A 17,093-nucleotide genomic window follows, 5' to 3' on the forward strand; every position below is an offset into this window, starting at 1 on the left:
TTCAACACTTTCTTCTCTGCTACTGCCATTGGTGAGGTTGATCTCAACAAGATCGAGCCTTGGGACTTACCTTGTAAGTTTCACTACCTTATCTCTTCAAGAACCGTTCTTTGTTTCACTACCTTATACTCATGCATGAACCAATTGGTTCTGATCATATACATATGGTTGTTTTTGGTAAAACAGGGAAGGCTAAGATGGGGGAGAAAGAATGGTATTTCTTTTGTGTAAGAGACCGGAAATACCCAACCGGTTTAAGGACAAACCGGGCAACAGAAGCCGGTTATTGGAAAGCCACAGGTAAAGACAAAGAGATTTTCAAAGGGAAATCACTTGTTGGTATGAAGAAAACTTTGGTTTTCTATAAAGGAAGAGCTCCTAAAGGAGTTAAAACCAATTGGGTCATGCATGAGTATCGTTTAGAAGGCAAATACTCTATTGAAAACCTTCCCCAAACAGCTAAGGTAATACATAATAATAACATAAAGTGACTTTTTTGTGTTTTGTTTTTGTGGACTTGAAAGAAATTAATATCTTTGTTTGGTTGTTTGTGAATGTAGAACGAATGGGTTATATGTCGTGTATTCCAGAAACGTGCCGATGGTACAAAGATTCCAATGTCAATGCTTGATTCTCGCATTAATAACCGAATTGAACCTGCCGGTTTACCTTTGTTGATGGATTGTTCTCAACAAGACTCTTTCCCCGGTTCGTCCTCAACTCACGTGACCTGCTTCTCCGACCAAGAAACCGAAGACAAGAGTCTTGTCCACGAGTCCAAAGACGGTTCTGGTTCTCTGTTTTACTCTGATCCTCTGTTTCTACAAGACAACTATTCCCTAATGAAGATGTTGCTTGACGGTCAAGAAACTCAATATCCCGGTAGATCTTTCGACGGTCATAACCCGTCCGGTTTAGCCGGTGCGGAGGAATTGGATTGCGTTTGGAACTTCTGAGTTGTATAACTTCTGTTGTAGACTTCGTAGTCATGCGTTCGTGTGTGTGAATGAATATTCTTGTCACATTTTTTGTAAAAAAGGAGAAAAAATGCTAGAAAGTCAATTTTAGCTTTAGTATTTTAATTGTCTGTGTCCAAAAAAAAAAAAAAAAGCTTTAGCATTTTAATATATTCAATAGAATTTTTAATTTAATAATATCTTAATTTCTTTTGCCATGTATCCAAAGTTCCCAACTCAAGAAGCTAATTTAATATACATTTAGATAAATTTTGATATCCAAAACCAAGAAGCTAAACGTACAATATGACATTATTTAAATACTGGGGTGAAGTAATAAATTTAATTTATTTTTAAACTTTATTAAATTTGAAACTAGAGTAGTTAGAAGCCAAATTGGTTTACTGTTCTTCTCAATGAACATGTGTTAGGCCACCAACCAAAGAGTTGATACTATGACTTATGAGTATATTAACAAAAAAATTGAATGATCTTATCAATATTATATTGTTATGTCAAACTTCACACTGTTTAGGTGATCATCTTCTTTTCATACTACCTAAATGTTTCTCCCCCATTTCTAATTTAGACATTTTTCGTTTAGCAAAATTGTCTACATGAACTTGTGTGGTGGATCATGGATGCTATAGAGAAGCAAAAGAACATGTGTGAATTAGTTTATTCAACGCCACCAGTGTTAACTTATTTACATGAACAATACTCAACTTTATACCAACGTCCTCATCGGATAATATTATTATGTCCCCAATCTTCTTGCGTTCTACACTTCTACTGGCCATTTGATAACAAATTGCATATGCGCCTATAAATAATTTAAGATGGCCCTAGTCCACGGTTCTCTAATGTTTGTGATTTGTCAGTCTCACAATAATCTAATGATGCCGACTGATATAACACTTTTTTACGTTCTTATGTTTTGAAAACGTGATTTTGTTATTTTTTTACCATTATAAAATTTATAAGGATTGAAAACGGTCGAAATGACATTATAGCAGTCGGTCAATTCTAGTGTCTTAAAAACGTGATTTTATTACATTAGTATTATCAAGTTTTTATGTTATCGTATTTTTTTATTTAAAGATTATGCTATATCCAACAAGGGTGTTAAAAATATACTCCATGTAGAAAACATAAAAAGAAAACTATTAATCTTCTATACTAGTTTTTCGTTTTACCGTATTGTAATTTGAAAATTTTATTGATTATTGTTAATTGCACTCTCGATCACTTACTGTTTTACTATCAGTTTTAGGAGCAATCTTGAAAAAACGAGCCCAAGCAAAAAAATTAAAGACGAATATCGGATAATATTAAATTGAAGACAAATTTCAAAACATTAAAACAAATTGGGAACCTATTTGCAAAACAACAAAAAAAGAAAAGAAAAATACATACACATGTAGTGTGAAACCTACAAATTAAAAAAAAAAAAAAAAAAGGAAATTAGTTAGTAAAAAAAAAAAAAACTAGCTAGTGGAATTTACAACAGACTGTTCAAATATTTTAATTCAGTAAATGTTCGGTTATACGTTTGACACGTCATTTCATTTGGTTTCATTACAAACCGAACCGGCTAAAATCTAAACCGAACCGGAGGGAATAAAGAAGAAAAGAGTGAACCGGCTAAAATCTAATCGAAACCCTTTCTTCAGTCTTCTTCTTCACAATCACTTCCCCCAAATCTCACCGGTGACGCTTCCGTCGACAGGTAAAACTCGAAACCTTTACTCTCGTTAGAACTGCGTTTTATATCTCATTCGCTATGTGATCTAAACTTTTTAGGTTTCGAATCTCTGTTATTTCTTATGAATCTCGAAGTTACGATGTTATTATCTAAATATCAAATCATTCTTATAGATTTCACAATCATTTCTCTGATTTTAATGGAATCTTAATCGGGAATTTGTGAAATTAGGGTTTTTATTTTGGGGAAGAAGATGTTGAAGTTTCTATCAAAAGTAAGAATTGAGTTCAACACATTGGATCCAAGACTCGCGTCTTGTGTTGAGTTCTTGGCTCAGTGCAATGCACGGAAGGCCAAAGAGTCGAATCCCAATTGTCAGGTTTTGGTGAAACGTAGAACAGATGAGCAGCCGCCGCAGATCACTGTCACCTTTGTCAATGGCGTTGAGGAAGCTTTTGATGCAGCTGCAACATCTGCTCAGTCGATTCGAAAGATGATTCTCGATAAAGGTAATTATCTTGAGACAGAGCAGATGTTTCGTGAAGCCGGTGATCAGTGGCCTGTGCTTATCCCTGATGAAGAGATTCTCCAAGAGGCTCCTGGTGTTAAGGTCTGTCTCATTTTGTCTCATTTGAGTCTAGAAAGTAGAATACTTTGGAAACAGCATCATATGATGTTTAAGCTGATATGAATCAGTTACATTTCGAGCACTTTCTCTGTGTGTAGTATTTGCAGGTTTCTTACTGACCTTTGTATTCGTTGTGTTGCAGCCGAGATGTATAACTCAGTAGTGTTTTCTTTATGGGTAGAGTTTTCAGGTCTGTTACTGACCTTTGTGTCTGGTTTTATGGTGTTTTGCAGCCGAGAAAAGCAGAAGACAAGAAGTGATGCTGCTGCGTCATTGATATCTCTTGGTGTAATCTCATTGAATTGGCAAAACTAGCTTTTTGGAATGTTCACTCAGTACGCTGCAACTCGATATGTATCTCAAGCTTAGCTTTTTCTTTTTTATGTTTTGTTTCGGGTTTGGACAGAGATAGATTTGTATTGTTTCCTTGTTATGTGAACCAGAAATGGATGAACTTTTGATCAGGAACCACGCCTAAGACAATGCTGGTGGAAGCTCTAAGATTAAAATTATCAAAATCAGCACGTTCTTTTCAGTCTTTATTAATAAAAGCCAGCTTGAGTTTGGCATTGGCAATGATAGTATACATAACTTACACACATTAAATCCACGAGCACATAACACCAAAAGAGTTTCTTATATATTGTATAGACAACATGGCTATTAGAAAACGTATGTGAACATATTAACCCACTCCTCGTGCTTCACATTTGACCTCAAAGTAGATAAGTGATGAAATTTTACATTAAAAACTCTGCAAATACAACCCTATTAAAAACTCTGCAAATACAACCCTAAACCGTTAAAGGTTATTAACAAATCTACCTCACCTCTATTATAGTGGAAAAAATTGGGAAAACTATTGTAGATGGTCTAAGGACTATTTCCTGATGGATATGCCCATCAGTTCCAAGCTGTTTTCTTGTAGTGCAAGAAAAGTTCAACATAAATCAATCTCCAAATGCGCAGGACAATACTTAGGATAATCAGCCAAAATAGAACAAGCCGACGTTAACAGCCAAAATAGGACAATCAGGTATATGATATACAAAACCTCGAATAAAAGCAAAGAATGCTTCAGCAAAGAAATTATTTAGATAAACAAATAGTTACTAACCAGTGTAGATCTGATACCATGAACTGTGAGAGCTTCATGAGCTTGATATAAAGAGCCAACACCATTACCCCCTTCCGTAAGCCGGATAAGATCATCGGCTATCAGGTATTCATCCATGGCCATTATACCATGAAGCTTCAACAGAGCTTCAAACTGCCGAATTTAAGCATGCGTCCAACAAGTAGAATATCTTTGTTGGATCGTTGTAGACTGAAGGATGCTGGGATCGATTATTCTCCAAGAACGGCGAGTCAGAATTGTAACACAGGAGCGGAGAGCTGTAACACATGGATGAACATATTTTCCAACCTTCCATCCATCCAATTTGATTCCTAATATGTTTAAGTTATATTTGTTTTTTTAACGTTGTTTGTTTTGTTTAGTGTTTAAGATTGTATAATTGTATTTTGATTAGAAATTTTAGTACTTCATCGGAGGGAAAAAATTTTGTAACTAAAAAATTTAAATTTTAAATTGTATTTGTTTGTTAATTTTTTTTTTTAGTTTTTTTTTTACATCTTTTTTTTTTAGTTTTGTTAGTGTTTAAGATTGTATAATTGTATTTTTATTGTTACTTCTAGGATTTAACTTGCGGAATACCATGGTCTCCTTAACATGGCTGTGAGTAAACTCTGTAATATTCAAATCTTGATGCATATATTTGAATTTTTATTTTTAAACCAGTTTTTAGTGTAGGTGATTAAATTGTTAATATCTTCTACACTAAGTTGCTCTTTTATTCACATCATCGAGGAATGGATGGAGTGCAGTTCACAATATTTTGTATTATGCAGTACACATGATGAATATTTTTTCATTATAAAGGAGCTAATTATTATAAGTATGGTGAATACAACGTATAAAGATTCTGCACGTTAGTTAATCCAAAAAATTATATGTTCGTCATAGAAATTTTTTGTCTTTCTCTATGTTCTTCATAGAAATGTTAATAGCTAGAAAAAATGATTTTTACCAAATCTAAAAAACTAAAAATGCTAGAAAGGAACAAATAATTAAACTTCAAACGCATAAGACGGCAACATATCACTTCATCTTCTCAATCTTCACATTAACAATAATACCCTTCAGCTTTCAATGTCTCCATCTTTTTATTACAATTCTGACATCTAAAGTAATACCATATGAAGTTTTGAGTGTAGAAAGTAGAAAACTTTGGAAACAGCATCATATGAAGGTTAACCTGATCTGAATGGTCTAAATCAGTTACATTTCAAGCATTTTCTATGTGTGTAGTACTTGCGGGTTGGTTAATGACCTTTGTATTTGTTGTGGTGCAGCCGAGATGTCTAACTCAATAGCATTTTCTTTATGTGTAGAGCTTTCAGGTCTGGTTTTATGGTGTTTTGCAGCCTAGAAAAGCAGAAGACAAGAAGTAATGCTGCTGCATCATTGATATCTCTTGGTATAATCTCATTGAATTGGCAAGACTAGCTTTTGGGAATGTTCACTCAGTACGCTGCAACTCAATATGTATCTCAAGCTAAGCTTTTTGGTTTCGGGTTTGGACAGATAGATTTGTTTTGTTCTTTGTTTATTATGTGAACCAGATATGGATGAACTCTTTTGATCAGGAACCATGGCTAAGACAATGCTCGTGGAAGCTCTAAGAATAAAAACAAGTTTTATGGGCAAATAATATCAAATCATTATCTCCGTTTTTATTTTTATTTAGAAAGGCCAGTTTGAGTTTTGGCTTCGATAGTATACATAACTTACACATTGAATCGACAAGACGAGCACATAACAGCAAAAGAGTTTCTTGCTTATATATATTGTACATACAAAATCTCAATTAAAAAACGTATGTGCATATATTAAACCAGTCCTCGTGCTTCGTATTTTACCTCTCTTCCTTTCTAGGAGCATTAGGATTACCCATCATGTCCATCATCATTTTCTCAGGTGAATCTTCCCAATTCGTAAATGTTTTCAAGTCGATCTGCAGATAAACAAACATGTCATATCTGGAAACCTTTGTGCATTGCATCATAGATGTTATGCTCTTTTTTGTGTGTGTTATTTTTACCTTTCGACGTTGGTTGGTGAAAAGCTCTTCTCTTTTCTGGTATGTTTGTTGAATTTCCCTTGCCTTATTTCCACCTAACCCCCATGCTTCAATATCTAAAACCAAAGCCTCTACTGGTAAATAGCCCTGCACAAAAACATTTAGTAAGAGATGTTATTAAGATCCAAGAGCACAAAATTTTACCAGCATTGAGATTTGGTCTTTCTGGAATCAAGATGCTTGAGGTTTACCTGGTTTGGGAAAAGAGAGCCTGACTGGTAAGATTTATCAACTGCATGATGACGGACTGTGATTTTAGCAAAGTCTTCATCAATGAAAATTCTCTCGTTTCCAAGAGTTCCACCGAATCCAATTCCAACAGGTTTAGGGTGTGCATCGTAGACTCCACCAGCGGGATGCAGATGGCTATACGCAAAGTTTTTCTCCTTGCCTGAAGATTAGCACAATAGTATGAAAGACTGGACTAATGGAAAAGCAAGTGTGCAGAAGAAAATTTTCGATTAGTGAAGTACCAGAAGATGAGAATGAGTGGAAGACTGGACTTATGGAGAACAAGTTCCCTGTGCTTCCATAAAATGCATCTTTGTTTTCAAAACCTTGCTGCAAGATTGCACCAATGACCCACTTCCTCTCGCTTGAAGTACCCTTATGTTCGACTTCACAGCTTGCAGAAATGATCACTAGTACTGGAGCATGATAGCCTTGAACATTGGACCACAGTCGATTCATGCCTTTCCCATGATAGTATGAGCTGAAAGAGAAACGAACATAACGTAAATACATTGCAGAGACAGAATGTTCAAAAAACAAGTTGATGTACACAAAATGGCAATTTTAAATCACATGAAAGACAAATGAAAGATAAACAAGTTGCTCAGAAGTAAGGTAGTGAGAGATACCGGTATAGAAGATTATTTGTTTCATCACTATTGCAAGGAAAGTATGAGCTCAAAATCTCCTCGCTTATTGCACTTTTGCTCGTCAAAGAAATCGCCCATGCCCTTCCACATGTTAGAAGGGTATTTTCACTTGTCTTGGGCGCAGAATCATCTACAGCAGTAGACTTTGAAGGTCCAGATCCATCCTGTAAATTCATCAATCCAAACTTCACATCTCACAGCTTTCTTTTAGAACTACAATACCATTTAATACATACACCAATGCAAAGCAGCAAAGTAAAGAGAGAATACCTCAACGTTTTGAAGCCTCGAATTACAAAAGTGAGAAAGGCACTCAGTGAGACTAGGAACTGTTGTCAAAGCCCACGTTAGGAATTTCCCAATAGGAAGTTCGAGTTCTAATCCAGAAACATCAGTCTCCCATACATCAAAACTGTTTCCAGATTCAGGTTCAACACAAGACACCAGTGCTGATAGAATCAAATGACTTATATCCGGAAGAAACAAAGACCCTTTCATTTCAGCAGCTTTAGAAGTCCGACCATCCCACGACATTGTCCAACACAACCAAAGAAACACAAGCAACTCTGAACTCGAAATCGACCCGCTAATCTTACAATCAGATTCATCAGATTCAAACTCAAGCTTTGGAGAAAAGCCTGCATCTTTAGCTGTCACATAGTAAACTCTCAACAAAGTATTGAAAGACATCGAAGATGACATCCTCCCACAGCATTTGACATAACCACTAGCAAACTCAACCCAACTCAATCCTTCTTTGTCAGGTACGAAGAACAAATCTACTAAAGACGATCCTAAACACTCCAACAATCTGGGAAACGAGTCTGGAACTTTTTGCCCTCCTTCAGAAGTAATTGAATCGTAGCTCAAACCAAAACTTTTCTACAAGAAGAGAAAATCAAAACTGATCTCAGATTCAAGTAAAGATCCAATTTTCAGAACCCTAAGTTAGATCATTCACGATTCAATTACAAACCCACGAAAGTATATACCTTGAAGGATTGAAAAGGAACTGTATTGGTTTGAGAATCGACGAGCTTTGAGAAGGAACGTTGAAGCAGAGGAAGAGCTCCGGTTGAAGCGGCGAGGCTTTCGATTTCTCGTTTCTCAGATGATTCTTTGTTGTCTGTTGAAGATGAAGCACCCATAGTGGTGGTGAAGATGATGATCGGAGAAGATTCAAAAATCCGAAATTGGAAAGACCACAAAAGAGATTTTTCAGAAACTGGAGTCCATGATTGATTGATCTATACGAAGAAACAAATAGACATTTTTGAACAGTTCCATACAGATATTTCACGATTCGCCTCGCCACGTATGGGGATTGATCCGGTTCCGGTTCGGGATAAAATCAGAACCGGACCTGATCATTTTAAACCGAATTCTCCAACTAAATTTTGGATGATAGAGGTTGGTTGGGTTCAGATATTTTGGACACACACCAAAATCCCTATTTAAGTGATTACTTGTTTAGGTAAGGATTAAATTAACAGGTTAAAATGGTTAATTTGAGGATTTTTTAAATAATATTTTGGATGATTTTCAAAATTTCAGTTATTCAAACACATCATTTATCTTATACACAAATTATCTAGCCAAATTTTGATATTGTTCGTACTACTTTTTTTTATATATGATTCTGGTATAGAAACAAAAATGATATGTTTGCAGGTTTCCAAACTTTGTATTTGACACTCTTTTTTCCGAGATTTTAAAAAATGGTATTAGTTGAATTCTTTTTCAAAATTAAATACTTGATATTTTCAAGTTCGAAAAAACAAAACTATAATAGGTATTTGTCTCAAAAATACTATTTTTTTTTATAAATCTTTCTCATACTATTCACTAAATTCACAAAACAAATGGAATTTTGGTCTAAATAGATTATTAGTTAAGGGTAGGTGCAATGGAATCACAAATGCTGTGCGGTAGTTGAAAATCTGTTGCTACGATATTCACAATACATATCTTTCTCAATCTGATCGTAAATTTGGATTCTCGCTCACTTCTACTATTTTGTATTTTATTGATTTGATTATTGTTTTTCTCTAAACTATTTTATCACGTTTAAAAAATTGATAAAAGTATATGTTAAATGTTGTGATCAGATTTACTTTTGAGCAAAATAATGTATTTATCAATTTTACTTTCAATATTAGTCTAAAATTAAATATTATTTGAGAAAGACAAGTTGAAATTAAACCGACTAAGGAAAAACCAAACCAAATCATAATTAAACACTCTTACACGTCTTAAACATTTAATTATCAAATCGTAAAAATATTAAACGTTTTACCTGAATCAAAGTAAAACCCAAAGGATATCCAAAGTACCCAAAATATAATTAAATGATTAAAAATATTAATTATATATTTAAATGTATTAAACTTTTTATAAAAAAAGTCGAAATTTCAAAATCAGCATGAATTCATAATGTAACTTAAATAAATATAATCACAACCGGCCATATGTTTTATGAAGCTACAAACGATCTGAAAAAATGTCACTTTGCATATATCTAGAATAATATAGTAGGATGATTAATCAAACCAAATATAAAATTGGATATGTTTAACAAAAATAACTACAGTTCTAAAACATCATAGATAAAAGTTGAAAACAGGCCTGTTTCTAGGGGTGGCCCGGTGGGGGTGGCAAAGGGTCAGAATTCTAAGTCTCCAAATAAAGTTTAGTTATAAAAAATTAACACAAAGAGATCAATTCATTAGAAGGATAAAGGATTTATCTCCGTTGTGTTTATCTCCAGCCCAATCAAATAGTTAGTTAGTAAGCATCGATATTTGAATTGTTCTAAGTCTTTGTAGACGTCATGCATGGATTTTTGATAGGAAAACAACATCTCCATTGACAAAATCACAATAAAAAAACATAAAAATATGTAAGAAACATGAATGCTGTCATAAAGGCTTCTGGATTTTATAGAAACTCTCTATTTTGCTATGTCACTATTCTGTTACAAATTTTCAGTCTATCTTAATTGCAGAAATAAATCATATGGATCAAAACAACGATAATTAGTTTCGTCAGCATGAGTTCTGGCTACATATTGGTCACCAATTTGTTACTAAATTTTACTTTTAGCTTCTAACACATTCCAAAATTTCTCACAGATCTTATTACTAGCAAAACTGCGATAACTATAAAAAAAAATTATTAGAGACTTTGTCATACACAGTCATGATCATACATATTACCAACCACTGGCTTAATTTTTGTTTTCTTCTATGCAACACATGAATTGTGAAGACGGGTCTTTTGGTTGACCAAATTATGTGTTTTAAACCATGCATGGCTACATTTTTCTGGTTTTCTTTTTAATCTACAAACACGAATCAAACTAAGGATTGGTTCAACATTATTGGGAACCATGGGGCGGAAACTTGTTTTTAAACCCCTTATTCAAAATTGAATCTAAAATCGAACTGCATTCGGAGATCCAACCCTATCTAGTAAGCCGACCCTGATCGAACCAAACCTTTTTATTTACCAAATGGAACTGAAAAATTCGACATCACTCTTCCATTTCCAGATTACTAGAAAATTCGGACTAACTAAACCAAACCAATCATATATGTTATATGTATAAAACCTTATAATCATTAAGAAAACCCACTGAACTATTTTGTTTTTTTTTTGTTTGTTTTGTTATAAGATTTTAGTATATGTTCCGGTCAATACATTAATCTCACACGATGGATCAGGATCAGTGGACTTTTGTTGAATAGTGAATGTTCATGTCTTTGAATGAATATATTAACACTTGATTCGTTTAACCAGTCCAAAGTCACTACATTATTCTAAAATGAAAATCTCATGCACTAGCTTAGTACTAGTTTTCTTAATAAAGAATAAAAGTTGAATCAAAGTATAACTCCTACAAAAAGAATATTCTATACCACACATTTATTATAAATGATTACATAATTAATTTGACAGAAACGTACAAAAGGAAAAAAAAACAAACCAAACATGGTTCTGCAGTCGTCAACGCGCGGAGCCAGCTCATGACCCAATACAAAACGCGGTTTTCAGTTTTTTTATTTATCTAATTACATCAACACTGTAGCCGAATTCGATGACTTCAATGTCACCCTTTGACTTCTCAATACCTCTATAAGTTACTCACGTTCTCGTATCACTTCCCATGCATCTTCTAAACAAACTCTATCTACTATCTCAAAAACACACTTCAAATCTTATCTAAAAAGGAATAAAAATGGGTTTAGTCCGATCACTTTGTTCGTTCATAGTCTTCCTTAGTTGTCTCATCGCGGTTTATGGCCAAGGTACGAGGATTGGGTTCTACTCGACCACGTGCCCCAATGCCGAGACGATTGTTCGGACCGCAGTGACATCTCACTTTGGTTCAGATCCACGAATTGCACCCGGGTTATTGAGAATGCATTTCCATGATTGCTTCGTTCAAGGTTGTGATGGTTCGGTGCTTTTAGCGGGACCTAACTCTGAAAGAACCGCTGGTGCAAACACTAACCTCCGTGGTTTCGAGGTCATTGACGATGCCAAGAGGCAACTCGAGGCGGCATGTCCTGGTGTTGTCTCTTGTGCTGATATTTTAACATTAGCGGCTCGTGACTCCGTTGCCCTCGTAAGTAAATTAATATACTAATACAAATAGCATAACATAATTTGTCTATAAATTTTTTTATAAACATACAACATTAAGTTGATATGGTTATCTCTATAATTGAATTGGTAAAACCGAATACGTAAACTTTTGTGTGGCTTTGCATGGGTGCATATATATATATAGACGCAAGGACAAAGCTGGCAAGTCCCAACGGGACGTAGAGATGGACGAGTTTCCTTGGCAACGAACGTTAACAATCTCCCTTCTCCAAGTGACCCCGTAGCCATTCAACAAAGGAAATTTTCCGCTTTTCGCCTTACCACTCGCGATCTAGTCGCTCTTGTTGGTAAGTAATTTTACAAATATTACCTTTTAGAAATAAGAATAGACCAATATAGTAGTTTGGATCGGTGGAGTCTTTAGATTGGACATAAGACCAAATCTACCAGTCTACCACGCTCAAAATCATTTTTTTCCTTATAATATAAATGATATGTAGGAGTGTTCGTTCAATCCATGTTTGTTTCTCTTATTCGAACCTTTTTTTTTCGGTTTTTAGAATATGATTACTATAAAAAAAAAGAATATGATTACTAGCTATAAGCTACAACAAATGACACAGTATGGACCAATTCAATTATATAATAATTATTAAACTGAATATGAATATGTATGATTTTGTAGGAGGACACACGATAGGAACAGCTGCATGTGGGTTCTTCACGAACAGAATATTCAACTCGACCGGAAACACAGCAGATCCAACCATGGACCAAACATTTGTACCAACACTTCAAAGACTTTGTCCCCAAAACGGAGACGGATCAGCTCGTGTGGATCTTGACAATGGAAGTGGAAACACATTTGACACATCCTTCTTCAACAATCTCAGCCGTGGTAGAGGAATTCTTCAATCCGATCACGTTCTTTGGACTAATCCCACTACAAAATCCATAGTGCAAGAGTTCATGGCTTCAAGCAGCAACTTCAATGTTCAGTTCGCGAGGTCAATGGTTAAGATGAGTAATATTGGTGTGAAGACAGGGAGAAGTGGAGAAATTCGTAGGGTTTGCTCTGCTGTTAATTAATCATTGATTAAGGTTTTTATGGCTAATTTATTTGAATGATTGATTTGTTAAGAGTTTGACTTTATTTTTTAAAATGTTTAAACCGATTGATTAGAAAGCAATGAGAGAACCCAAAAAAGTGGGTTGCTCATACTTGTATCCCATTTCTTTCTGTTTGATTTGGTGGAATAAATAAAGTTTTAGTTTCAAATTTTCATCTACATTGATGAAGAAATCAAAAAAGAAAACTGTTGTACCCACGATTTGTCATCTCGAACAATAGGCAAGAAGGCCTAGGTCGGGCTTGTCTAATGGGCCAAGAGCGTATTACTGATCGGCCCATCAGGCCCGGAGAAAGGAAGAGAGCGCGGAGATGCTTCGTGTTGGTCAGCTCGCAACTCGGGTCCGGTCAAAGATTCCCGCATTCAAGAGGATTAATTAGACCGCGCAAATCGTGCCCTATTAATTGTGCATTGATTGGGTAATAAATTGGTTAGTATAAATATGTAAGGGGGGTGTCACTTGTAAGGGATCCAAGATTTTTCCGAAAAACAGCAATACAAATTCAAATACTCAAAAACTCTTTCAATTCAGTTCGGAACTACTTAACGGCGATAAGCTCCTCCACATTTAAATCACTTCGGAAGGAGAAGCTCGTTTTCAGTCGCCACATTTGGTGTTAGAAGGAGGGGAGTTATCGCCTGACTCTCATTAGTTCCGATTTCATACACAAACACACTCCACACAACCACCGCTATGGCAACCAGCTCTCCCAATCAGGTCTGCGTTGATTTTACCGACCAGAATAAGGCGTGCCCCAAAGACAGCTTTCCACTACCGCATATCGACCGGCTAGTTGAGTCCACTTCGGGTCACGAGCTGATGTCTTTCATGGATGCTTTCTCTGGCTACAACCAAATCCTTATGAACCCGGACAACTAGGAGAAGACTGCATTCATTACGGACCGCGGGATTTACTGCTACAAGGTGATGCCTTTTGGGTTAAAAAATGCGGGAGCAACTTACCAGAGACTAGTGAATCGAATGTTCGAGCATCAACTCGGAAAGACCATGGAAGTCTACATCGATGACATGCTGGTAAAATCAATGGAAGTTAGCTCGCATCTCGCTGATCTGAAAATCTGCTTCGACATCCTGAATCAGTTCGGGATAAAGCTTAACCCCACGAAATGCACCTTTGCAGTCCCATCAGGGGAATTTCTGGGGTACATCGTCACAGAAAGAGGAATTGAAGCGAACCCAAGGCAGATTAATGCTTTCCTGTCTATGAGTTCTCCTAGGACCTTGCGCGAGGTGCAACGCCTTAACGGACGGATCGCAGCTCTCAACCGCTTCATTTCTCGATCTACGGACAAATGCCTCCCTTTCTACCAGCTGTTACGGAAAGGGGAAAAAATTTCTTATGGGATGCGAAATGCGAGGAGGCGTTCGCTCAGCTCAAAGCCTATCTATCTGAACCACCGGTCTTGGCTAAGCCTGAGTTCGGTGAGCCGCTCTTTCTTTACGTCGCCGTATCGGACAGTTCGGTCAGTGGAGTCTTGGTTCGTGAGGAAAGGGGGGAGCAGCAACCAATTTTCTATATCAGCAAGTCATTTACTGGGGTAGAGTCCAGGTACCCTATGATGGAAAAATTGGCCCTAGCAGTAGTCACTTCGGCAAGAAAACTGCAGCCTTACTTCCAGTCCCATACAATCATAATCCTGACGACGCAACCACTACGGACGGTATTACATAGTCCGAGCCAGTCCAGGAGGCTAGCTAAATGGTCTGTCGAGTTGAGTGAATACGACATCGAGTTCCGGACCCGAACTTGTGCAAAGGCGCAAGTGCTGGCTGATTTCTTGATCAAACTCCCACTAGCCTCTTCGGTTAGCAACAATGTCGAAGCCCCATGGACGTTGTATGTCGATGGCGCTTCTTCCAAGTCGAGAACAGGAATTGGGGTCCGCCTCACTTCCCCTACAGGCAAAGTGATCGAGCAGTCATTTCACTTGGCTTTCATTGCGTCCAACAATGAAGCCGAGTACGAATCCTTCCTTGCTGGTTTACGCCTCGCAGTAGGGATTGGCGTCCGAAAACTCCGAGCTTTCTGCGATTCACAGCTGGTCACCAACCAGTTTTTGGGGGAGTGCGAGACAAAGGATGGTCGTATGGAGGCTTATTTATCCACAGCTCGGGAACTAGTCACTAAGTTCGAGGATTTTGAAATCACTAAGATCCCACAAAGTGTAAACTCCGCTGCGGACGCTTTAGCATCTTTGGCGTCTACTTCGGATCCCGCGACGACCAGGATTATCCCCGTCGAAGTTATCCAATATCCGAGCATTCGACTAGAAAACTCAAACGTCGTCACCCGGGCAATGAAAAAGCAGCTGGCCGCAGAGGAGGCAGCTCGCAAGACGTCTGCGGACTCTTTGCCACCAAAGGACCCAGCCCCCGTTATGCCTACTCCAATGGACGTTCACCCACCTCTGGCAGAGCTAGACGCGAGTCAAATTCCGGAACCGGCAAGCTTACCGGTTGCCAATCAAGCTGTTATCCCACATGCTACTTCGAGCGGCACGAATTCTAACAGCTGGGGGGCAGATGACTGGCGGAGCCCGATCTGGGCTTACTTGGAAAAAGGGGAACTCCCAGCCGACAAATGGGCAGCTAGGAAACTCAAGGTTGTCAGTGCGCGGTACTGCGTTCACAACGGAATACTTCTACGCCGAAGTGTAGCTGGTCCGTATCTAACATGCGTGGCTGGTAGTGAGCCTGCGATGCTAATGCGAGCTGTTCACGATGGTCTCAATGGAAATCACTCCGGAGGTCGGACTCTGGCTTTCAAAATCAAAAGGCAAGGTTACTTCTGGCCTACCATGGTCACGGACTGCGAAAGATATTCTCGAGCTTGTGAGAAGTGTCAGAAGCACGCCCCGTCAATTCATCAACCTGCCGAGCTCCTGTCTTCGGTGTCTTCGGTGTCCGCACCTTACCCATTCATGAGATGGTCTATGGATATCATCGGTCCATTACATCGAGGACCAGGAGGAGTTCAGTACGTGCTCGCTCTTACCGACTATTTCTCCAAGTGGGTAGAAGCGGCAGCCTATGCGAAAGTAACAAGTGACGAAGTGGAGCAGTTCGTGCTTAAGAGCATAATCTATCGGTATGGCGTCCCGTGTGAAATCATCACGGACAATGGTCCACAGTTCATCTCCTCGAAGTTCGAAGAATTCTGCGCGAAGTGGAAAATTCGACTCAGTAAATCAACTCCTCGTTACCCACAAGGTAATGGGCAAGCCGAGGCGATGAATAAGGTCATACTTGCCAACTTGAAGAAACGGCTCGATGCTCGCAAGGGGCGCTGGCCGGACGAACTTCAGGGCGTCCTCTGGGCGATCCGAACAACACCTCGTCGGGCCACTAATGAGACACCTTTCTCCCTGGTTTACGGAGTTGATGCCGTAGTCCCAGCCGATATAGAAGTGCTCGGAATCCGTACCTCGCTAAATCCACTCCGAGCTGAGGAGAATGAAGAATTCCTACAGGATACTCTCGATACAATCAACGAGCGTCGGGACCAGGCCTTGGTTCGGATCCAGAATTACTAGAATGCAGTAGCTCGGTACTATAACTCCAAAATCCGAAGCAGACCCTTGGCAGTTGGCGACCTAGTCCTCCNTGAGGAGTTACCTTCGAAACCTTCTCATCCGCCTCCTCTTCGTCAGCTTTCAGGAGTCCGAGCTCGGCCTCCATGTCTTGGATCTCTCCTCTAGCGATCTCCTCGATCAGCATCCGGTTCGCCCTAATCTCAGCAGCNTAATTCTTTGCACCTTAAACTCTTTTACAGTTAATTTATTTGTATCAAACTACGATTTAGCTTGATCCCGATAAAGGTACGTAGGCAGCCCACTTCGGGTCCAGCTATCCATATTAATAAAATTTAAAGTTTTCTTAAACTTTTTTATTAATAATGGTTTCTCAAAAAAAAAAAAAAAAAAAAAAAAAAAAAAAAAAAAAAAAAAAAAAAAAAAAAAA

General features: G+C 37.7%; 4 protein-coding genes across 5 annotated transcripts; 3 read left to right on the forward strand and 1 right to left on the reverse strand.

Moving 5' to 3' along the window:
* LOC104733999 (NAC domain-containing protein 92-like) lies at positions 1-1,082 on the forward strand (the record flags this gene model as incomplete). Its single annotated transcript, XM_010453515.1, has 3 exons — positions 1-73; positions 187-464; positions 561-1,082. Coding segments are annotated over 3 exons (747 nt in total), but the record flags the coding sequence as incomplete, so codon positions are not given.
* Positions 2,598-3,824, forward strand: LOC104732891. 2 transcript variants are annotated; one of them, XM_010452492.1, is made up of 3 exons: positions 2,598-2,685; positions 2,893-3,271; positions 3,523-3,824. In XM_010452492.1, the coding sequence occupies exons 2-3, from the start codon at positions 2,915-2,917 to the stop codon at positions 3,547-3,549; spliced, it is 384 nt and encodes a 127-aa protein (XP_010450794.1). In that variant the 5' UTR covers positions 2,598-2,685; positions 2,893-2,914; the 3' UTR covers positions 3,550-3,824. The 2 variants fall into 2 exon arrangements, with proteins under 2 accessions (XP_010450794.1, XP_019089349.1); XM_019233804.1 differs by having other exon boundaries at positions 2,609-2,685; positions 2,915-3,271.
* On the reverse strand, positions 6,061-8,639 carry LOC104732892. Its single transcript, XM_010452493.2, has 7 exons — positions 8,366-8,639; positions 7,644-8,255; positions 7,353-7,537; positions 6,966-7,204; positions 6,684-6,883; positions 6,454-6,579; positions 6,061-6,366 (listed from the first exon to the last, which is right to left on the reverse strand). The coding sequence occupies exons 1-7, from the start codon at positions 8,519-8,521 to the stop codon at positions 6,268-6,270; spliced, it is 1,617 nt and encodes a 538-aa protein (XP_010450795.1). The 5' UTR covers positions 8,522-8,639; the 3' UTR covers positions 6,061-6,267.
* LOC104732893 (peroxidase 62) lies at positions 11,534-13,270 on the forward strand. Its single transcript, XM_010452494.2, has 3 exons — positions 11,534-12,000; positions 12,166-12,328; positions 12,667-13,270. Exons 1-3 carry the CDS (start codon positions 11,611-11,613, stop codon positions 13,068-13,070), a joined length of 957 nt encoding a protein of 318 aa, XP_010450796.1. The 5' UTR covers positions 11,534-11,610; the 3' UTR covers positions 13,071-13,270.

Source organism: Camelina sativa, chromosome 12 (genome assembly GCF_000633955.1).
Source record: "Camelina sativa cultivar DH55 chromosome 12, Cs, whole genome shotgun sequence".
Lineage (NCBI taxonomy): Eukaryota > Viridiplantae > Streptophyta > Magnoliopsida > Brassicales > Brassicaceae > Camelina > Camelina sativa.